The 23,898-nt window shown below is 38.3% G+C and overlaps 1 protein-coding gene across 1 annotated transcript in view; it reads left to right on the plus strand.

Annotated features, from left to right (window-relative positions):
- Positions 1-18,832, plus strand: part of LOC139739355 (ADAMTS-like protein 3) — a 197,988-nt gene extending 179,156 nt beyond the window's left edge. Inside the window, exons 12-22 of the mRNA XM_071649975.1 lie at positions 2,935-3,064; positions 3,591-3,807; positions 4,664-4,849; positions 6,652-6,831; positions 10,138-10,291; positions 11,070-11,393; positions 12,235-12,271; positions 12,718-12,937; positions 14,166-14,345; positions 15,396-15,549; positions 16,438-18,832. Coding sequence (XP_071506076.1) covers positions 2,935-3,064; positions 3,591-3,807; positions 4,664-4,849; positions 6,652-6,831; positions 10,138-10,291; positions 11,070-11,393; positions 12,235-12,271; positions 12,718-12,937; positions 14,166-14,345; positions 15,396-15,549; positions 16,438-16,547 — 1,892 coding nt within the window. The 3' untranslated portion in view covers positions 16,548-18,832. The remainder of the gene's footprint in view (positions 1-2,934; positions 3,065-3,590; positions 3,808-4,663; positions 4,850-6,651; positions 6,832-10,137; positions 10,292-11,069; positions 11,394-12,234; positions 12,272-12,717; positions 12,938-14,165; positions 14,346-15,395; positions 15,550-16,437) is intronic.
- Positions 18,833-23,898: the final 5,066 nt, after the last annotated feature.

Consider the following 23,898-nt stretch of genomic DNA (forward strand, 5'->3'; position numbering starts at 1 on the left):
TGTTATTGTTATTGTTATTGTTATTGTTATTGTTATTGTTATTGTTATTGTTATTGTTATTGTTATTGTTATTGTTATTGTTATTGTTATTGTTCTTGTTCTTGTTCTTGTTCTTGTTCTTGTTCTTGTTCTTGTTCTTGTTCTTGTTCTTGTTCTTGTTATTGTTATTGTTATTGTTATTGTTATTGTTATTGTTATTGTTATTGTTATTGTTATTGTTATTATTATTATTATTATTATCATTATTATTATTATTATCATCATTTCTTTTTTAAGAGAAGAAGACTGAAATGGTCAGCAATGCTGCCATTAAATTGCCGGAATGTGTTTTTTTTTTCTTTTTTGACAATTAGCATGGATGATTGTAACTATATTGTCAATGAATAGAGATTACCAGTATACCTAATAATCCCTATTGTGTTACTGCCCTCCCGTTGAACTGAGGCATAGTGGTGCTATACCTGAATGGGCTTTACGAGGAATATAACTAGATCAAGCTTAGGAGAATTTCTGAATGCTGAAGAGCAAGCTCTGCAAGTTCAGCTGAGTGCATGGGCTTGTAAAAAGGTTAATGCAGAATTCATAGGCTTTCATCGCTGTCACATTAACCCAATAACTTTCCCTTCTGGTTATCTGCAGAAAATATTGAGCAGTTTTCCTTTGTATGACCATGCTGTTTTAAGGAGAAAAAAATCAAGACATTGATCAAGATTACTGTCACCACTACAGTTGTACCTTTAATAAGAAGATAGACATGCCAAATACTCTAAAGACAAGGCATGTATTTGAGAGTCTACCCGAGGTTTCTTAGGGGATTATTATCAGACTTTCTTTCCTCTGGAATCGAACACCACTATGGCCAAAGGTCTTTGGAAGAAATTGATTGTTGAAAATAGGGAAACTGTGCAGTGATCATGCCTCGCTCTTGATATGACTTGAAATATCTCTAGGCCATATAGATGGCTGGCTAAGATTAGTCTGGATTTTCATGTTTGATCACGAAAATTGATCTTGTTTCCTCCTGTAAGCTGTCTAGTTTTGTCCCAAGGAAATTGATGTTTATACACTCTTTCTTTCTTAATCCAGTCCCAAATTCTGGCAGACAAGAAGGGATCTGTTGTGAATTTTTAGGGGAAAACTTTGATAAAAAAATGAATTTGCCTCATGGCCTGCAGGTGGATATCATTCTTCCATCTTTTTTTTTTCAGAAGGAATTCCTAAGGCAAGTGAAAGGAAGTGTTGTGTCAGAAAACAGATCACGTATCCGGACGCTCCGTGTCACATAGATTACAATCAGTTTCATTCCTTTAGTGAGAGTTATGATGATAAACATCAACTTCTTGTCAAGATCTTGTCGTTGTTTTGGTTGCATTCTGTTTTGTTTCACTTTTTTCAAGGGCTGTAATTTCTCTTGTTCTCTTTTGTTTTATTTTAACGTTTTCTTTTGATTTGTGCAAGGTCACACTGCCAATGACCTGGAAGACAAAATGTAACTGCTCAGCTCAAAACCCACAAAAAGTAACAGATCACAATTCTCTGTAATGGACCAGAAGATGTCATATGGGTTGATTAACTAAAGTCTTTAAAGCCTGACTTATCTGGGAGAGTAATCTTTTTTCCAACTGCTTTGAAAATGTGGTGGCTTGGAACCAAATAAAAATTGAGATATTGAAGGGATGGTACAGTTTTGGTTGAAATGGGGCTTCAGGTTTCCAACATTTTTTGATGATGATATTTTTGAGATAGTGAGAAACCTGTTATGAAATATGAAAGAGCATATATTTCTAAAAGGAATTCAAAGTTTATCTGTTGAAAATCGGTTATGGAATGGCTGGGATATCCAAAACAAAGCAATCCTAATAAAAGATGGGACCCACCTTTTATTAGGATTTCTTTGCTTTACTTTGTTTTTGGATATCTCAGCATTTCAAAACCCATTTTCATCGAATTCCCCTTTAATAGAATTGTTTGCTCTTAAACATTTTACAAAGTGTATTTTGAGTATCTTGCAAAAAGTTAAAAGCCGAATCCTCATCTCAACTAATACTATACCATTTTCCTTTAATGATGCATTTCACTAGTCTTTTGTGAGATTTACATAGAATTTACTTGAAAAGGCAAAACCTTTACCATTGTGATGAATTGTCCATGATACAACTTTGTCAAGACAAACAGTAGCGCACAATGATACTCCAAATATGTGTTGATGCAAGATTATATGATTTTCAACGTTGCACATACAAACTTGAATGAATCCAGTGATCAGAGTGGAATCAATTAAGCCCCCCCCCCAAAAAAAAAAAAAAGAAATAGGAAAAAAATACATACAAATTCATACACTTGGTCTCATATCTGTCCCCGTATTAACCCGTTGAGGACAGGCTGATTTTGCTACAACACGCATTTCCCATAGACTCTTGCCCGAGTATACTCGGGACTCATCCACAACGGGTTAAAGGTATTTAAAGCTTGTGTGGATGAGCGGTGGCATATGAGAAACCAGTACTTAGATTTCTCTGTAGCTCATTGCAACACTTTTTATAAGTTCACAAAATATAATATTCCCAAACCAATATGTTGTGGTATATGTCTGTCTACAGTACAGATGTGATACTTTAATCACTTGTATTACTCACATTTGTACAACCTGAATATCAATGTACATTGTAGATGGACATTTTTCTCTGCAGATAATGTGTCGGAAGTTTCTTTAGATATTGGTATGAACAGTTACATGTATGTCAGATGAGTGAGATTTAAAGGTTTTTGATAGCTTTAAAGAATGGACTGTGATGACAGTCATGCAATCATTCCTACAATTGTATGTCAGACCACTTTTGTGCATCAAGAATGAATTATCACCAATTCACCCATTCTTCAACCAGCCCGCCCCCATCATATATTTACCGTCAACATTCACCCCTCTCCCCACAGGCACACAGGAATCCATCGTGAGGTGTGTCAATGCATTCACTGATACCATCATCAGCGATGCTTTCTGCGATTACAGTCTCAAGTTACCCAGCAGCCAGCGGTCGTGTAACGAGGTGGCCTGTCCGCCAGAGTAAGTCAAGTCTGAGAACCCTTTAGCGTAGACACAGTTCATGTATATTTCACAATTACTTGCAGACAGAAGTAGCAAATTTCACACTTTTATGCATACAGTTGTAGATATAGAAGAATTAATCATAATGCAGATGGAAATATGTGTTGGCATGAAACATTGACAATATGTATAAATCATGCACTTAATTTCCATAAATAGTTTTAAGCAATATTTTATTTTCATGATTGCATTAAACTTAACTTTCCATTGTGTTTTTACTTTTGGTCTGTACTTTGGTAGTACTGTCTGTAATAAATTGTGTATATTAAGAATATTCAGGGGTCCTGTTCCAAATCAAACTTACATATCTATCCTATGAGCCACCTGTCTGAAAGTAAACTCATCCTTTTATCCCCTTCTCCGCCACAAAACAATTCCTCACACCTCTCATATCTCACCTTCCCTACCATCCCTTCCCCCAACCCCTCCTCCATCAACCTGGTACCCCTCCCCCCTCTCCCATCTCCCATATTCCCCACAACAGGTGGAAGATCTTCCTGTACGGCGAATGCTCCTCGACTTGCGGACCCGGTGTCAGGTACCCATCCGATGTATACTGCGTGGAAGAGGCGGCCCGGACCGCACCCACCTCACTGACTCTCTTGTCTGAGGATCACTGCATTGGGCCCCGACCCTCGGGGCCCGAGCCCTGTCTGGGCGTCGACTGCCCTGCATTCTGGGCTCTGTCTGAGTGGTCTGAGGTGAGGAAAATTACAGTGCATGTAGGGTAGACACAAGAACATAGCTTTTCCTAAGAGCCCCTGATTTTTCAGGAGACTCCATAAATCCTATATATACTATTTCTCCAAATTCCTTACAAATGATAAGGAATTTGAAAGACTCCCTGATTTGGACATCAATTCTAGTGAGATGCACTTGTATGCCACACGGAAATCTGAAAGCTCTTTGTTATCTATTATTCACTGTGATATATGAATGTTGGCAGAAGTGCAAAAGAATTAAAGGAGTAGGTAGGGGATAGAAGAGCAAAGTTTACTGCTTTTGTTGGTCTAATCATAGTGGAGGTGGTGTTCTTGGGGGAAGTGAAACTTGTTTTGAGGAATGCATGAAGAAAAGAGTTGACAAAATCCATTGCAAGAAAAAGATATACTGAAATCAACAGAGCTCACAGTTGAATTTTGTCATCACATAGCACATCAGTGGTGAGGCCCCATCCATTTCAAGCTTAATCGCTCACAATGTTGGTCTCCTGCATTCATTTATCTCTGTTATTTACTGGAAAATACATGTACTATATCATTATATTTTATTGTATATTTCTGTAATGCTCAATACAATTGCTTATGTGTATCTACTTGTGTAATGTTATATCATCACTTTAAATCACTGCACTTATTGTTCTTTGTCTTTGTGCTTTTGAAATTTGTATTCAATTTGTATTTTGATTGAATGCGGAAATAAATCAAATCAAATGAAAAATCAAATCAAATGGTAAACCGTCTGCAGAACATTGGCGCAGCAAACAGTCTGTGGAATGAACATAGGGCCTATCTGATATGCTGTATCTTCACAAAGAGTCTCTGTTCTTGTCCATAGTGCTCCGCCACTTGTGGTCACGGTGCAGGAAACAAGACAAGGATTCTGGCCTGCCATCGGATGGCGCCCTCTGGTGAAGAGATGGAGATAGACTTCAACGACTGCCCGCTGCCAGTGCCCCACACAGTGGAGGAATGCGACAACGACCAGTGTCCGCCATACTGGGTCATGCGGCCAGCTTCACAGGTAGGTTTACCTGCCCAGCCCTGGAGAAAATTTTCTAACTTACTGCAGAGGTCTATCACAATCTTGTCAACATTCAATCGCAACTTCTGAATTTCAATACGTATCTTATATCGGAGAAAGATATCTGATTGGAACTGGTTGCAGCTACCAAATTTGCTCAAAATCAAAAGAAAAAAATAAAGGTACACAATATACCAGTTTGTTATAACAACAAAAATTCTGATTTATTGTATTGTTTTGCCAATTTTTAGAAGTGGTTATGTATTTCGCCACCACAAGGCCCCCAAGGAAAATTCTGCAACTGAAACAAACAATTTTATGTGAACAACAAAGACCTAAACCTAAAATGAGAGGTTGTTTATTTGTTTTTTGTTTGTTTGTTTTTTACTCTACCCTCTGAATTACTAACACTGAATAGTAGAAATTCAAAACAAAGACATGTAACAGAACCAATTCATAGAAGTGTGGTATCTGAGACTTGTTGGGTTGAAGGGAAAAAAAAATGTGTTTCAAAATCATATAGCAGAGTAGTTTATGTCATTTGGAAATACATAGCCAAATGGGTCACCTAGTGGAACAACATGCTATTGTACAGAATCAGGGCCAGCAAGTTATTTGATGTCCATTTTGCAGCAATATAAGTACATGTGTGATGTAAACTGTGTTAATGTGTCATTGCCCTACAGTGACACTGTTTAACCCTTTGAAGATTAGTCCTGACTATACTTGGGCAGGTGTGTATGGGAGACATGTGTTATGGCAAAACCAGCTTGCCTTCAACGGGTTAAACATCATGTCAGGGTTCAAGGGAAGCATCAGCGAAACATTAACATCTATACCGCTGACTCCCATGCGAAGCATATATAATGGAGAGGCTTGTTTGAGACCTGCATTCATGAAGCCAATTTGATTACACAAATTTACTTGAGACATTCTGCTGTGATGCTATATGACATTTTTTTGTGGTTTGTGGTTGAGTGCAGTAAGTTTCCAGATGTTTACATCTAGAATGTTTTTTTACTCGTGGCCATCACATCATAGGTCAATGTCCATATCATCATTGACTCTCCACTCCCTCTGTGTCTCTGCTGTTAGGACTTGGATCACTTGTCACGCCAATGAAAGTTGTGTGGATTTTTGTAGTGGAGGTAGAGAGGTGGGGGTCATGTCAATAAATCAAAGTGGGGTGTATGGATGTTCAAGTCCGTCGTGGCCGGGCTGTTATAACATCTGTTAAATTGCTGTACTTGCCTTTGCCTCCAATACATGATTAGTGTAATTTATTTCCTTCAAGGAGTAAACAAAAAGTGGGTGAAGATTGCCCTTTCATTACTATCTTCTGAGTAATGTAATGCAATTTGCAGAACCCAGCTATCAAGAACTACGTAACAGAAGGTTGCTTTCAACAAGTACATCAATGCAGCTACAAAAAAAAAAGAAAAAAATCATTTAATCAATCAATAAATCAATCAATCAATCAGCCAGTCAGTTAGTCAATCAATCAGTCACTCAGTGATTAGTAGATTTATGAATAAATAAATAAATGAATGGAATAAATAAGTAAACTAATTAATCAATCAATAAACAATGGATGAAACTAAAGAGATCAAAGCACAGATGCACACATCAAAAGATGTTTTCAATTTTGCTGTTACCATGGTGATGCCATCAGTGCATAAATCATGTTTATATGAAAATGGGGATATCTTTATCCTTGATATCCACCTATTCTAACTGATTTCCCTCATTCTCAAACTTGACCTATTAGATTTGGACTTGTCTTGTTTTGTCTTGTCTTCCAGTGTTCCCGGAGCTGCGGGAACGGGACCCAGCCCGTGTCCCTGAGCTGCCATCAGCTGACGCCGATGGGGGAGGAGATTGAGTTGAGTCCCTCCATGTGCCCCATCCCCCCACCCCCAAACACCCAGCCCTGCAACGAGTTTGCGTGCCCCGCCCAGTGGTACTCACAACCGCTCTCTGAGGTAACTTGAAAGAATTTTAATTGTGTGTTTAGAAGACCACTCTTGATATACTTCTGCAATGACGTATTCTTCATTCTATTTTTACCCACGCCGATGAAAATCGGCAGGGGGTTATGTAAAGGGTTCCGTATGTTTGTTTGTTTGTTTGTTTGTTTGTTTGTTTTTTTTGTTTTTTTGTTTGTTTGTTTGTTTGTTTGTTTGTTTGTTTGTGTACAAGATAACAAGAGAACGGGTAAACGGATTTGCACGAAATGTTCAGGGAATGTTTGGATAATGACAGGAAAGAATCGATTAGATTTTGGTGATAATCGGTTGACCCTTGCAAATTCTGTGTGACCTTAAAGTTTTGACCCCATGGTATAGTGACCATTCCGAAAATTTCCCGTTTCTCACTTTGCGATTTTCTGCTACCATACGAACACATAAACTCCCCAACGATCCGACTTCGCTGCTCAAATGTTCGTAAGAATTCCGAAATTTACGTTTAGGCCTATTTGAGGGACTATGTCCTTCTAGATTTATGAAAGTTCGTTCTCCGTCATCACAAACTGGCCCGTATTTTGATGATTTTTCAAATTAACATTGATTGTTTTTTTCGTTGGAGGAGCATTTTGCTCGGTCGCAGTCACACTGCACGATATGCGTGCTCAATATCAATGCGTATGCAAGGCCGCTGAAAATGCATCGCGCTCTACACTGTTGGTGCAAAATTGCACCGGGGACGTTGCGGCGCTCGTTGGTGGCCGAATACTGGTGCAGTAGACATTTGCATTCAACCCTTGCATTGAATAATTCCCGTAGACACTAATCATAGGGGTAATTGCCTAGGGGGTACGTAAATTTTGTTTTTCTTTTTTGCTTTTGTGGATACCATCAAAGATCGTACACTTATACGACCTTTGATATCATCACACTCTCGGCTTGCTATAATCAAAATATCCCGCAAGAAAACGGCGTATTTCTCGATTTTTAGCGCTTTTTCCGCGACCCGTCGCGTAGACAATACTCTTCAAACTGGACTTAATTCGCGCGCGCTTGGAAAAGTTCCGATTCTGCACTTTTGACGGTGGAATTTGGGATTTTCGATGGATTTTTGGAGGAGACTTAAGGACTTTCCTGTACGTGAATGAGTGTTAATACCGTATGTGTAATGATGTGATTTGCGTGTGATGTGACTGTAGAACCAAAGATCGTACACTTCAGTGTACGATCTTTGGTAGAACTCACTGGCTGGTGATAAAGCACACTGGCAATTAAGTGGCCGAATTCTGGTAGATGACCGAATGCACATTATGTTTACCCCGACTTTGTACTTAGGCGTGGGTCTGCCGCCTTTGACGGCCCCTCTCTAGTTTTTTTAATGGCAAGACAGTTTCGGCGACCTTGCTAGGATTTTTCTTTGCATATATCGGATGAAGTTTATTCACAACACTAAGCAGGCCATTTGAAATAACCTGCAAGATGTTATTAGCTCTTAAGATATCTGTTTACCATCAGGAAATATAAACTCTCTTTATCACTGGCCCAACTTTGTTTAACTCGTCAGTTGTACTTTTTTTTTAATATGAAAAAAAAAAAAACTTTCTGTGCAGGACAGCTTCTTAAAATCCATTTTGTCCACTTTTGCATTGTTATGCGAAACTCACAATAACATGAAATTTAGTTCAGGTTGTTCCATACACCCTACGTAAGGATGTCAACGACAAGATCATAGTATTCCTACAGCACGATCAGCTATTAATAGTCCTGCACTGCTATATACAAATAGATCACTCATAAATGTTTGAGATGTTAAGTTCAACTTCCATGTGGGAAAGGTATCAGGTGCAGAATTTGATTGCTGCAATCAGAGTGGGCTGACCGCCATCAGCAAGCGTGACATAATGGGTAGCCGCTTACAACAGGTGCAGTTGAGTGACGTGAGCGGGCAGTGATTGGCTGGATGACGATGATGATGATCGCATAAACAGCTGTATGACTGCGTTGATGGCATTTTGAATGCAATCACATGTGGTTGTCCGTTATTTTCAATGCATGGGAGACTTCTCGCTACGAGCATCCGCACTGCTTCTCCTTCTCATCCTTTCTACGGAAGACAGACCAGTTTGTTAGCCTGGTTCTCTCAAATACACGGCTCATTCTGATTGTTTTTTAAACACAGATAAAGTGGAGGAGAATGAATTGATTGTCAGAGAGGTGCCCAAGTATGACCAACTTTTTGATCATCAGAGTCACGAACATAAACCTGGCCTTTCAAGTTTATTTTGTGGGAAGGGATATGATTAATTGCAATGATGATCTAATAAGAGGAGATATTTCTCTTCCATTCTTTGTACACCATTAAACTCATGGGAATCAGTTATAAACTTATTTCTTTAGCATATTTGCATTGAAGCATACCTGAAATGTTGACATATGAGTAGAGCAAGACAACAAGAATTGCAATTTTCTGTTCTTGTTTTTTTTTTTTTTCGTAATGGTCATTAGTGGAGCTCAAATGATGAGTTCCTATTAAGACTACACTGTCTTGTCCAGTATAAGAAGCACCCGACCCAGATCTAGACCTGAATACCTGTAGAGGTATTCCGTGGTAATTAGATTTTCTCCCAGCAGGGGCAGGCAGCCCCTCTGAATGTCAATTTAATAACCTCCGCTGCGCCCATTCAAGAGCGCCGTCAGTATCGTAATTGGCGTGCTTGACCTGGGCTCAAGTATGATCGATGGCCGAGTGGCAGTTTTTTTTAGGAGGTGACAAATTTAAATGATTATGTAAGCTGTAAATACAGAATCAAGCTCAGCAGAGACTGACCACATTCCATATACAGTATAAATATATGAATAAAGTGTAGTGGTTCTTTTAAACTTTATGACAACTTACATGCTTCAGTTTCTGTTCCATGGATACCATTATGTGAATACAGTGGACTCCCGTTACAACGAAGTCCTCGGGACTGGTGGTTTTCTTTCGTTACATCGAAATTTCGTTATAACAAAACAAATAATCAATGGAAAAACATGGAGCGGATAATGTTGCAGCCTGAATTTTTACTTCGTTGTAACTGGAATTTCGTCATAACCATCTTCGTTATAATGGGAGTGCACTGTATTTCTACTGAAATTATGTCAACTTTTGAGGCATTCAACATCATTGTCTTTCCCCTCACTTTCTTTCTATCTGTCTGTCTCTTTCTGTATCACTCTGTCCCTCTCTCTCTCTCTCTCTTCTCCCTATTTCTTCTATCTTTCTCTGTCTGTCAATCTTTCTTTCTCGTTTTCTTCGTCTGTCTCCATCCTCCCAACTCTCAGTGTTCGACGACGTGTGGGCTTGGTATCAAGCTGATGTCCGTCCTGTGTAGGCGTCTCCTGGCCAATGGTTCTCATGGTTTCGTCGACGAGTCGCAGTGTGCATCAGCTCTCAGGCCGGCAGACCACATTGTCTGTGATTTGCCCCCTTGTAATGGTGAGCAGAGGCCTGGTTAATAATCAGGTTGTACCTGTGCTGTCGTCAAGCTACAAGATAGATGACTGGAAGTGTTTTGAAAGTATCATCAATTGAAGGAAATAGGATTAGAAGATAAAATTACATTTTCAAATTGAAGTGTCAAGATGAATCAGAATCTAAATATTTGATATTATAATCATGCACAACATGTTTAAGCCTGCATGTTTGTGTAAGTGTACTTTTTATGTGAACAGATATATGTATGTGTGTCATAATAGATTTATGGATCATGATTTAAAATACCAATTGCAATCTTCAAGAATATGTTTACTCAAAAATATGCCTGTCTCTTACTGAAATCTTAATCATAATTAATGACTGTCAATCTGTCATATTGCACCACACTCGGAAAATGAGTAAATCTTTTGTAACAGAAAGAAATGTAGTTCTAACAATCAATCAGTTAGCCATTCAATCAGTTGCTGTATACGCCCTATATATTGCAAGGTTCTATGTTTACAAATTTTGTGAGTCACATGCTATTCGCCAATTTAATAATGCACAAAATTATTAGCTCTGATCTAGATATGAATGCAACATTCCCATTCACTTGTCTCTGTTTATTACTGTACTCGTAATCATTGATTTAACCACTCACGACTGCATTGCTTGAAAGTCCCGATTCACGTAAAATTAGGTTCTTTAAATATATGGCATATACAGTATTCAACAACTCAATAAATCAAGCAAGCAATCATGATATAATCTCATCTGATTATACCTGAATGATTCCCAGATGTGCAGATCCTTGCCAACTATACCACCTACCGGCAGCCATCACCTTCCGCCAAGGTTCGACTGATCATCGGTCAGGAGGCCTACATCCTCCCCCACACCACCATCACGGTCAAGTGTCCAGTCATCAACTACAATAGGAACCGCATGACGTGGGAGCGGGGCAACACGCCCATCAGGGACGGCAGCGACGGCGACCCCAGGATGCGAGTCATCAGTCGTGGCATTCTGCGCATCAAGAACGTGGAGGCGACAGACGCCGGAGTCTATGCCTGCGTCGCCGGCGACCAGCGAGAGACTCTGACATTACACGTTTTGACGACAAGTAAGGATTACATTCATGCAATGTGAAGACATACATGTATAAGAAAATGGGTTTACCCAGACTTTGCTCTCCTTTCTCCAATGTACAAAAGAGACATTGTCTTGACAAACACAGATCGAGAGGTTTTCATATGCCTTGTGCGCGTGTGACACGACATTTGCTCCTGTGACAATTGTTCTGGTCTTATTTTCTCAATGGACTTGGGTTAGGGTTAGGGTTAGGGTTATGATAGGGTTTTAGGTTTAGTTTGTGTTGTGTATTGGTAATTAATTGTGACGTAGACGTGCCTGTTTTGTATTGTTACGTATTCAGCTTTGCGGCGTATGTAAACGTTACCATAACTTGTTGTGTTGCGCGAAGCGTTGTGAATTGTTGATAACAAGACGCAAAAACAGTTGAAAATAAGATAAGCTTAGTTTGAATGGAAAGAGAGAGAGTTAAGTGAGAACTGGCGAGGTGACAGGACCTCAGTCACTTGTCTGCCTGGATTTGATTTGATTAGCTGCAAATTAAACGGCCATTCATGCATCCATCAAAGAAACTGTGTGTGTGTGCAATGTGTGTAGCGTGACCTCTCATCATCGGCTTACAACATTAATATGAGAATAAGGATTAGGGTTAGGATTATGTTTTGGAGTAGAATCTATGTTTGGCTTAGCTTGCAGATATTTCATGGGAGCAATTGTTGCAGGACCAAATGTCATGGATCCTGTGTATATTTGTGTTATGAGATATAACTTGTCCAGCGCACTTCACATTCAATATCTATGTAATTTTTAGTTCAATATCATTTTCTTTTTATATATCTTGATAAGTTTTTCAATATATTTTTCTATTTCAGCAGCAATTCAACCCCTGGATTCACCTTCAAATGTTAGGTAAGTTTCACGTCAGAGCTTTCTAGTAGAGATCTTCATCATCTTTTGTAATCACTGAGAAGATATCTATCATTTTATGACAATTTAGGCCTGTAGAGAAGATATACTTCATATTCCATTTTTACTCTTCATCTCTTTCTTAGTGAAATTAGGGTTGGAAGATCTGAAAATTAACGCGGGCCCAAAGACAGCTGCAACTGATCCTGTAATCTTTTTTTCCTTCTTCCAAAAACAATGGATATCTATATTCTTGTCAAGACTGGCATTCACCATAGAAGTCAAATGCTAACTTAAAAGTTCATATCAAGTTCTTGTGAATTAGAAGTTTGTTTTCTCCAACACAAAATTGTATGCATATGATATGCATCGTGTGTGATGAAGGTTTTGGTAGGTGTTGCCTGAAGATTGATATGAAGTAAATCACTCATTCCGATGTAAATTTGCAGATGGCACGTAGGCGAGTGGGGCCCTTGCTCCGCCACCTGTGGGGGCGGGCTCCAGCTGAGGGAGGTTGCGTGTCAGTTCACAAATCTGATTGGCCGCACGAGGCCCCGTGGTACCGGCAACTGCCGCAATGATTTGAGCCTCGGAGATGAGCCAGCAACAAGCAGAGAGTGTAACACACAGGCCTGTGAAGACCACTGGATGGCTGAGGAGTGGTCAGAGGTGAGGATGACTCCCAAATCAAAACTTCTTTATCTCCTCTTTATTACCTCCACCAAAGCTGGGGGTTATGCTTTCATTGCTCTTCCTAAATGAAAAAGTAGCATAAGCATGTCATGATGAATTTTGTGAAATTAGGAAATGTAACTCAATTGTTGAACTAAAGTGTATTTAAAGGACAAGTTCACCTTCATAGACATGTGGGTTGAGTGGATGTAGCAATATTAGTAGAACACATCAATGAGAGTTTGAGGAAAATCGGACAATCTGTTAAAAAGTTATGAATTTTTGAAGTTTCTGCTTAGTCACGGCTGGATGAGAAGACTACTATAGCTTGTGATGTCATATGAGTACAACTATGTAAAGAAAGTATAAAGAAAATTCAAGATATTCTCACTTTTCTCACAAAATAAAAGAACACTCGACTTCTCTCTTTCAAAAGTCAGGGGGAATAATATTACCCCTAACATAAGTCAGTAACAAGTCGAAGAAATGTGCACTTTATTCAAAAAGTCAAGTTTTGTGAAATTCTCTTTTTATTTGCCTTATATCATTGTACACATGTGACATCATACACTGTAGTAGTCTTCTCCTCCAGCAGTGATTACACAGATATTTTAAAAACTCATAACTTTTGAACGGATTGTCGGATTTTCCCCAAACTTTCACAGATGTGTTCTACTAATATTATTGCCTTCACTCAATCAACATGTATATGAAGGTGAACTTGTCCTTTAAAGAGGGATGGTAGAAGTAGGAGGGGGAGATTACATAAGAATGGGAGCTGTCTGAGCTCAACTAAAGAGTCAGGTGTGGGATGGAATGAGTGAACACACCTGAATAGAGAAAGGGTGAAAGTGACAAAACTGAACAAGAGGAAAGGTATCTGGAGCAATTGTCATGGAGGTGACAACTGAATATCATTAACATAACTGAATCAATGCCAGACTGTAAGGCAGTGCTGAAAAGCAAACTAATGCAAATAAATTAAATAAAGGTCTAGACAGACAACAAAAGGAGAGCAGACAAATAAGATATGTAGCAAAAGTAAACAACAACAAAATAATGGTCCTACACAAGCAATGAGTATAGTCACAGATATGATGAAAATATGCAATGCCGAACCATGGAAGGACTTGATGAATTACATTTCATGCTGACGGTATGCCACAATGGCACTCTTGTTCCCTTCTATCATCCATGTTGCCATCATCCCTTTCTCCCCCTGCAGTGCTCCGGTGAGTGTGTGGGCGTGAGGAGGGCCATCCAGACGAGGCGTGTCTTCTGTCAGAGCCCCGCCCTTGAACCCCTACCGGACGAGCGGTGTATGTCGTCTCTGCGGCCGCTGGAGGAACAGGTGTGCGATAACCCCGACTGCCGACCCAAGTGGCTCGTCACCAGGTGGAGTAGTGTGAGTATCAGGCAGGTGGATGTCATCTGGCTTCACAAAGTATTCACTTTTCTTTAAGTAAACAGTCGACACTTCGGACGTGAGACGGCAAAACAACGTATGTCAAAAAATTCACAAAATTTGACTTAGTCACATATTTCAGCTTATTTTAGTATAATCTAACTCTTGACTAAATCTTGAAATCAGAACCCATAATCAGAACCCATTCCGTTGTATGATGCCCCCACCCAGTGGGAATTGTTCAAATTTTGTTGGCAAAACAACGTAAGCAGCGATACGCTTGCTCCTGGTCAACACACATACTTGGCAATTCAACGTATCTACATGCAATACGTTGTTTTGCCATCTACATGTTTACGCAGCAATAGGCTGCACGCTGCATGCGGCTGCAGAAGCGTGCGCATATTGACGTTGTTGGACATTAATACGCGCGCCAGTGATCGAGACTTGCGTTGTTTTGCCGTAACAATGGCAGTGGCGTGATTATGCAAAACAATGTATGTTTTGATTAAACGCAAATTATTCTAAAAATAATGGGTCTAGTGAAATCAATTTACATTCACTGTATTACTGATACTGTTGGTCCTTCTAGGGTAAGATATGAAGTGTTTAACAAAAACAGAAAACGAGCTGTAGGTTTGCGAAACTTCAAACTTGATTTACTGGAAATACTGTTGGATGTAGATATGGTACGTTGTTTTGCCATCTCAAGGCCGACTTATAAAAAGAAAACCTATGGATATGCAAACTGAATTTTATTGTTTTTGGTTGATTTTGATGATCTGATTCTGTATCTTAGTGTATGCTCTTTAAACTTAAACTGTTTTCGTGATAACCAATCTGTAGAAGAAAAAGCTTTCTTTTCCACCAATGAATTATGATTCTACCAGAATTGTCTTTTTACCTTCTAAATGTAATTTTTGTTTGTTTAACCCGTTGAGGACGAGTCCCGAGTATACTCGGGCAGGTGTCTATGGGAAATGTGTGTTGTAGCAAAATCAGTCCGTCCTCAACGGGTTAATTGTATATGTTTTCTGTGTTCTAATCCAGTGCTCGGCATCATGCGGCGCCAGTGCAGTGCAGACGCGCAAGATTCGCTGCGTGACGGCGGGAACAAGAGTCAGAATGGACAGCTCGATATGTGCCTCAGTGTTGAGAGAGCCTCCCGTCATGAAAAAGTGTGGACTGGATCCTTGCCCCAATGGTATGAGCACCAGGATGGTGTGAAGAGTCCTCATTCAATTGGCTTGCTCTTTGTTGTGTTTCAAATTACCCGTATGAATACCAGAAAAGTTCAGTCTTGTATGTAATTGTGGCAGTGTGATAGTTAATCTTCCTGATGTAGAAAACAAAGCCATTAATACCTAATTTTTATTTTCAGCATTATATGAAACATTCTTATCATCTTTCATTATCATTTTTATCATTGTTGTTATTGTACTACATGTGTATATAATATCATTATTACCATTTATATTAGCAATAGTAGTAGTAGTGTCATCATTATCTTCATCATTGGTATCATCCTGTTTGTTTGTGCTCCTGTTGATATTATGATATCATCAGCTTTATTGTTATTTTCACAACTTTTATATAGTGAATGTTAATAAGGCAGGAATCCTGGATGGACTTGGGGGTGGCATTACTTTAGTCTTTGGTTGGGGGATAGAACAATTAATGATGTGAAGCTGACTTGACTTTCACCACCAGTAATTCACAGAGTCTTCTATAGCAAAGCAGTGTCAGAGGTTAGAGGGAAAGGGTCACATTTCTGTAAATATTTCAATGTGAGTGAGGGATTTGACATGACTTACATTTACTTGGCCTCTGAATGAATGATGAGAATCAAGAGTAGTCAAATAGATGGGACTATAGAGTATCAAATTTTTAACTGTGTCTCTTTTTTAGCTTTTCAGTTATAGAGAATTATTTTCATTGCACAAATGCTTTAGTTTTTTTGTCCTTGATGTAGAGGGTGGGCGTAAAACTAAATCCTGAGGTGACAATTCTGCTATTTCCCCTGTTCTTTGCACTCCTTCTGTATAAAATAATTATGTTTCTTCTTCTTTCTTTTTTTTTGTCTGTGGTGCAGCCCCATGTGTAGACGAAGGAGCCTACTGCAGTCTTGTTCATAGACTCCAAATGTGCGACAATCCCAGCTACCAGCGTCGTTGCTGCAATACGTGCTTGTCCTACGGCTGAGGCGTCACCCCCGTGTTTCTCGAGATTTCAACAACAAGAAAATAAAAAAAATGTTACTATCATCATGTTTTAGTGTGTTACTGCCACTTGAAAATAAAATGTCCTCTGTTTCTTCATTGTCCTTTAAGATTGTGGATTTGCTCAAAATGGGCAGAATTCTAATCATTTCCATGTTTTTTGCCCATTCTTATGAGTTCCCCCCCCCCTTGTCTGTCTTGATATGATTTACTACCCATCCACTCCAGAAAGTTGAAACTTAGTGGCCTAAATTCGTGAAGGTAGCTTCAATCTGTGGATTCTACAAATTTGAATAGTGTATCTGCGTGTGACGCATCACATAAACCGCCAAAACCTAAGATAAAGACGGCGCATGCATACGTCAAATCAATGGCATTGAATTGAATCGAATGCGTGTGCAAGATATTCCCATTACCGGTACATTGCGTGGTTTGGTCCACAGACTGGATTTTTAAAGCATGGATTTTTTTTCTGTAGCATACCTTTGTTAAGTTAGTCCACTGTATTCCAGAGTTGCCTTCTGACATATCAGTGTACCGTAGCCTTTCCCCATTATTTTTTGCAAAGTTCCAAGAGTGGGCCGGGCAACATTGGAACCACGAAGAGAAGAGAAATCAACTGCAGACATATTGTTCTGTGGTATATGTTGATGGGACACCGGTAATCCACATACAAAATTAACACTGTTTGGATGTTGAACATGATGAGGGAAAGATACTGAGGTGTTTGTCTATGTGTGGAAGCTAGTGATAGTTATTTATGTGTACATTGCAACAGTACTTGATGTGATAGCTATGATGATAGTTTGGCATGGCAAGAAGAAATCATGGTTACAATTATACATTAATTTTCCTCTCTTTTTTTTCTGTAACTCTCCATAGATTATGCCAAATGCCATCATTTTTATTGTACCATCACTTTCATTTGTTTATTTATGTGTCCACAGCATGGTTTTCTCATAATTATCAGCAGGTCAACCTGTAATTTATAATGTCAATTCCATTTCCGTCGTTACGAATATTATCACATGCCGATGTACGGTGTATAACGTGTGGCCGCAGATAAACACATACATGTACGAGTGCAAAGTTCATGCTCATATAGCACAAAATAAGTGCCATAGAACATCTGACTTTTCCTAGCTACATATGTATGAAAGTGTCTTTGGTATGCATAGGAATTCACAAAGTAAGATGTGACATTGGATTAGCACGCTCTTGTTTCTGCTGCTCCCTGATGCCTTGTGCTGTGTCATTGCCTTATGTAAAGTCAATTATATCTTTACATTTACAATATGACCCAACCAGGGTGTCACTGAGCTTTAGACAACACCGGTTTATAATAAAAAGGTGAACAGATTCGGAGTGCATTTGTTGGAATGGAGTGCACCAGGCAACTTTGGCACTATATAAACATACAAGGTGTAGCTGAGTGTATTTTAGACAGTTACAAAGTCATTCACAATTTTCCTAGCACACAAAGTAAACCTGTGCATCATCAGTTTTATAGAATATTAGCATTTAAACAATTTAATACTACTTCAACAGAGAAAAATGACCGGATACATGCAACTAATTAACCAGAGTCATAATATATTGTAGTGGACACATGGAATTTTGACCAGTTGCATGATATCAATTGGGTAAAGGGAAGTACTTCAACTTAACACATTTGACTCTCAGCCAATCAGATTGCAGAGATAATGTTGACCATTCTTTGATATGAATTGACTATAATAGTGTGCCTTAAGTGTCCCGGCTATCCTTTGCTAAGCAACGAGTCTTATTGCCACAGGGATTTCGATGGTGTGTGGTACTGGGTAGAGTTTGGAAGAAACGGTTGCTGTTTTTGTCAAGGGTGCCGTTTGTTTCTTGTGCGAGTGTTAATGCATCTCTGTGATTGTGTGAATATATAAACATCTCCATTATATATTTATCTGCTCCATTTCTTCCATAACTTTTTTTCTTTTTTGTCATAGCAACATTGTATTCGTGTAGGGTGCAGTCTTGTACATATCGGATACATGATAGATGTGAAGCTTATCACACATCACAGGCACCATACAGTGGGCTCTTAATGTGATGTTTACTGTGTCTTGCTTTTGTTGTTTTATTGAGGCAAAGTGAGATTGTGAACTGTGTGTGTGTATTATTTGTGGATGCACACCATATATGAACTACACTTTGCCATCATGATCAGTATCTTGTGGTGTTGAGTACTGTGGTGAATAGCACAAATTGTGGTGAGCTTTATATTGACTTGTGATAAAAGTGACAGCATTGATAGCAATAAATTCTGTGAAAGTGAGCATAGCAATATTGTCCTCAATAACAAGTCTTAATGCTCTTGATTCTGACAGTAATAACTTGTAGAAATTAATATACTAGCCATGAATGTCATTTCTGACTTTTTATTGGCTATTGAATTACATTTGGAAATTTGTGTTGAAACACAAGGACTGGTGACTGGTGGACTGGTGAACAATTTCTGTAAACTTATTCCTTTTATCCTTTCTCTTCAGCTAGCAAAACGTGATCTGCTTTTCTATGTAGGATGTTGGAGAGAAATTATATGAAACATAATTAGATAACAAGCCTTTTTCCTCATGACACACCTGATAATCAGGAGTAATTATATTGATATTGTTTTGAACACCAGGAACGATGCAGTCAACTAACAGTTTGGAATGTACATGTAGGCCTTCAAGACTTGGATATAAACTTGACAGCATGGAAGAATGAAGTGTGCCATTGTTTAGTTTGTGTAGGACTCTTACACTGCAAAGTGTACTTTATGCTAATACCCTTATGGCTCTCAACTTATTCAATATAGGATTGATGTACAGTATGGTTCTCACAGGCATTACCCTCTTACTAACCCAAGACACGGGAACACTGCATCAAATTACGTTGTTGAGCGCCCTATTACCCTCTTACTAACCAAAGACATGGGAACACCGCATCAAATTACGTTGTTGAGTGCCCTATTACCCTCTTACTAACCCAAGACATGGGAACACCGCATCAAATTACGTTGTTGAGCACCCTAGATGTGTGTAGTTTCATTAAACTAACTTCTTCCTTTAAGAAAGACATAGCAAATATATAACTCTGACCAGTATCTTAAAGGGAAGTGACAGATTTTTTTTTATGTCAGTTTATGTAACAGTTGTACATTCTAAACACTTTTGACAACATTGCAAAATTACTAGATGTTCTAGCAGAGATTACATCGATTCTTTTGACGGACCTGTTTTGCACAGGAGAACTTCATCTAATTACAACTAAAATTGTTGACATCTAAAGTGTGCATATCTTTAAGATATACATTATTTTAATTTTCTTTAAAAATGTGCATGTGCTGACATGGACATGGAAAGAGGTAGAACCTTGAATAATGTTATGTATCTGTGTATGACTAATGGTTTAACTCACATTTCTACTATATCTAAAGGTGCTAAAAGCTTTTAAAGATGCTCTTACGGTAAGAGCTACAATTAATCCTGGTATTATGAATGTTTTACATGAAGAGGCAGTCTCTCTTAGTTTACTAACACATGCATCTTTTGTTAGGTGCCTCGAACGCAAGCCTACATTTTGAGCTTTCTCTTCTCGCTTAGCTCAAAGTGCAGTTTGTATTTCTCCTCAGCTTGTAGCTATTCAAAGTTGTAGCTTTTAAAGTCTCTGTGTCTTCATGGTCAATTGACAAGAAGTTCTGTCGTAGGCTGTCAGTGAACTACCCTTTTGTCAAATTTTTATGTATTCAAAAACTATGCAGTCAAGTAGTTAAGGAATTATAATAAAAGTCATAGAAAAGACATGTCTATAATGAATATCTGTTTTTGAACTGTACATTTGTATATAATACTCAAGTTGTTGATTCATGATTTGATGTAAGTTGCATTTTGCCCATGGGCAAGAGCAAAAATGTTTGTGATGAGCGTCCCATTTCAGTGCCAAACAGATGGGGCAGGACAAGATTATAAGCGACTCATGTACGTGTGAATGTTATTTATTGTATGTCAATCTAATTAATCAATGTTTACTTCATAAACCTTCCATGTTCTAATAACGACATCTAACATCCTAATGATAGTTCATGTTTGGAGTTTCTCTTTGATGGATTTGATAATTTATTATATCAGATTACTGCACCTTTTTTTTTTCTTTTGTGACCATACAGAAGGTTGTGTGAACCTGCCTGAGAATGTTTTTAAGTGTCTGACTTGTTCAAGTGATTGATTGCATACCTTGGAAACAAGATTTGCCAAGATGACGAAGTTTGTCTATTTTTGTGGCTGAAATATTTAATAAAATGGTAATGAACTGGATGTAACTTTGCTTGGATTCATGTGAGTTGTCTTTTAAGAAAAGAAAAAAAACTGGAGGTGAATAATAACCCGCCCTGCAGGACTGCCTTGTGAGCATAATGAGATGAGACAGTTCATGATAAATGTGTCTTTGTGTACATTGTAAATGTCGTATCCATTGACACATGGAATCACCATACATGTAGTTATAAACTTCATACTACTATCCATATCAACACATGAAGGTTTACGTGTGTGCGATAAATTTCATTGTAAATGTAGAAAAAACATTGGAAGAAAAGTGCACTTCCATTACAACGAATATGATTAAAACAAAATTTCATTACAATGTAGTAAAAACTTGAGTCCCAACATAATCATCATTAATGTCTATGGTGCAAAATCTGCTTACAACGAACACAGCAATAGTGGAATTCTTGTGACAACGAAGTCATTTCCATGCTCCATTGACATAAAAAAAAAAATGTGTTCCTTTATGAAATGTAGATCGCTTTCAAAATGTCATAGCGCAACAAACATTTGTAGAGCGTCTTTGCATGGGCGAGCACTTCACATTTCTGTGGGCTCTGCGTTTGCTTTGTGTAACATTCAATCTCCAAGGAGAATTTGTTTTCATTCGTATATGTTTAAATGAAATAGGTTCATTATTCTGAAAAATCAAACATGTTAGATTGTCCCCCAACTCCCCAGAGACTTGTCCAGATCGCACGAGATATCATAGAGACATCGTGCCCGTAGACATCACAATGGGGAGAACTCAAGTCACCATGACGTACATACACTGTATAGCCAACTAGTAGGGACCTATCCAGTCCAGTGAGACACACACTTAAAGGGATGGTATAGTTTTGGTTGAGATGGGGGTGGGGGTTTCAGGTTTGAACTTTTTATGAGATAATTAGATACCACTTATGAAATATTACAGAGCACACAATTCTAAGAGGAATACAAAGTCTATTTGTTGAAAATCAATTATGGAATGGCTGAGATATCCCAAAACAAAGTAAAACAAAGTGGTCCAAATAAAAGGTGGCTCCCACCTTTCATTAGGACCTCTTTGTTTTTAGATGTCTCAGCCATTTCAAAACCAATATTCATCAAATAAACTTTGAATTCCTCCTGGAGTTGTGTGCTATTTCATATTTCATAAGAGGTTTCCCATTATCTCACGAAAAAGTTGGAAAAAACCGGAAGCCCCATCTCAACCGAAACTGTACCATACCTTTACAAACACCTCCCTTAATCTTCCCCAACAGAGGTACAGAACAAGCTGTACAGATGCAGACTAATGCACAAACATGTGTTAACATTCATCAGTAATCAGAAACACAGTGTGTGAGCAGTAAATGCCGTGTGGTATGCTAATCTTGGTGGATAGCGCCGACAATGTTTCTTCAATTGTGCACACCTAGGTGAGAGTATTTAATGAACTTCGGAATGATTGTGATCACTTTCAAGGTTATGTTTATGCCTGCATAATCTGCCTGTTTGTCTGTTTGTCTGTCTGTCTGTCTGTCTGTCTGTCTGATAGTAATATTTTGCATAATGAAAAGATTTGATGAAACTTGTAGGATACATCCACTGTGGTAATGAACAGAGTGTAAATTTTTGGTAGTGAATCAGATCATGACCCACACCATGGATATTTTTGAAGGGATGACACTACCCTGATCTGTCCCGAGTTCTTCTTCAATCTAGTCTTATATGGGGTGAAATGATAAACCATATTATTTATTAGCCCTTGTAAACAGCAAAAGCTGTGCACACTTCACTGCAAAACAGGAGTGACTATAAAAGTCATTTGCTACAAGCGAGGAATTGCTGGGTGGAATTGGCTGAAAACAAAACACAACAAACAATGAAACAATTGTACACTTTTTGTGTGAATTCCATGGATCTATTTACTATATTACAAAATTATAGACAAAATTCATGATTCTGAAAATTAGTGTTCTTGATCTACACTCAATAAGAATCATACTCAAGGACCCTCAACAAATATATGAATAAATAATTCTTAAGTTTGTGTACATGCAACTAAGCAGATTATGCCCACAGCATGTGCTTCATACAATGTACGTAATATGTGAAACAGAAACCGCAAAAGGATTCTGAATGTACACTTGTGTCAATTGCATGTGCACATTCTCCACGCAGATTGTAGTTGTTCAACAAAGAAAAACCATAATATTGGCTCGAGCTGTAGTTGAAGAGAATGCAGTGTTAATTCAATCACTAATGCGGATTAAGGGATATGTTATGGTTGCATCACACACAGCCACTGAAAGTAGCATGTTGCTGTGTACGCTAAAACCCCTCGGTCGTGGACCACCGTGTCCTTCACATATCACGAAACAATGCCCCCATAAGAATGCTGTGTGTGAAAGATGCAATTTACAGTTTCCTGTATTAAATAGATTCTACATGGAAAAAAGAACATGCTACACACTATTGCATCAATTTTTCAGTATCCATACCTTGTTCCAAAACTTAAGCAGACTTATTTCCATTTCAATTGTCATCATAGAATTAGAGCACTGTCAATGCACGAGGAATGAACTATGAAATAAGAAATATTCACGTCACCCATTTGGTCCTTAGTGGTATTATACATGTAAAAACAATACTGAAACATAGTGGAAAAGTCATAAATTCCTTGTACAACACGTAAGTACATGGGCTTAGGGTGTATAAACTGCTTAACAGTCAGTGCAAACATATTTATATTGCACGTCTTTAAAATAAATTTGATGCTTGTCAACTTTCTTTAACATCAGTTCTACATTTTCATCTTTTACAGCTGTCAATAGTTTAAAATTAATTTTACAAAACAAGAAAATTTCACCTCAAAGTAAATTTGAAATGCTAAGAAAGCCACAATATTAAGTCAATAGTTGATAATTAAGGGTGATTCACTTCATTAATGAAAACATTCTTAGTTATTTGCTGTGCAATAAAGGAGAGATGTCTGATTTGTTTTACATATAAGTATCTTAAAGCATA

The sequence above is a fragment of the Diadema antillarum genome, unplaced genomic scaffold (assembly GCF_040938485.1).
Source record: "Diadema antillarum isolate AM-2024a unplaced genomic scaffold, OU_Dant_1.0 seq00000798_RagTag, whole genome shotgun sequence".
In the NCBI taxonomy this organism is placed as follows: Eukaryota; Metazoa; Echinodermata; class Echinoidea; order Diadematoida; family Diadematidae; genus Diadema; species Diadema antillarum.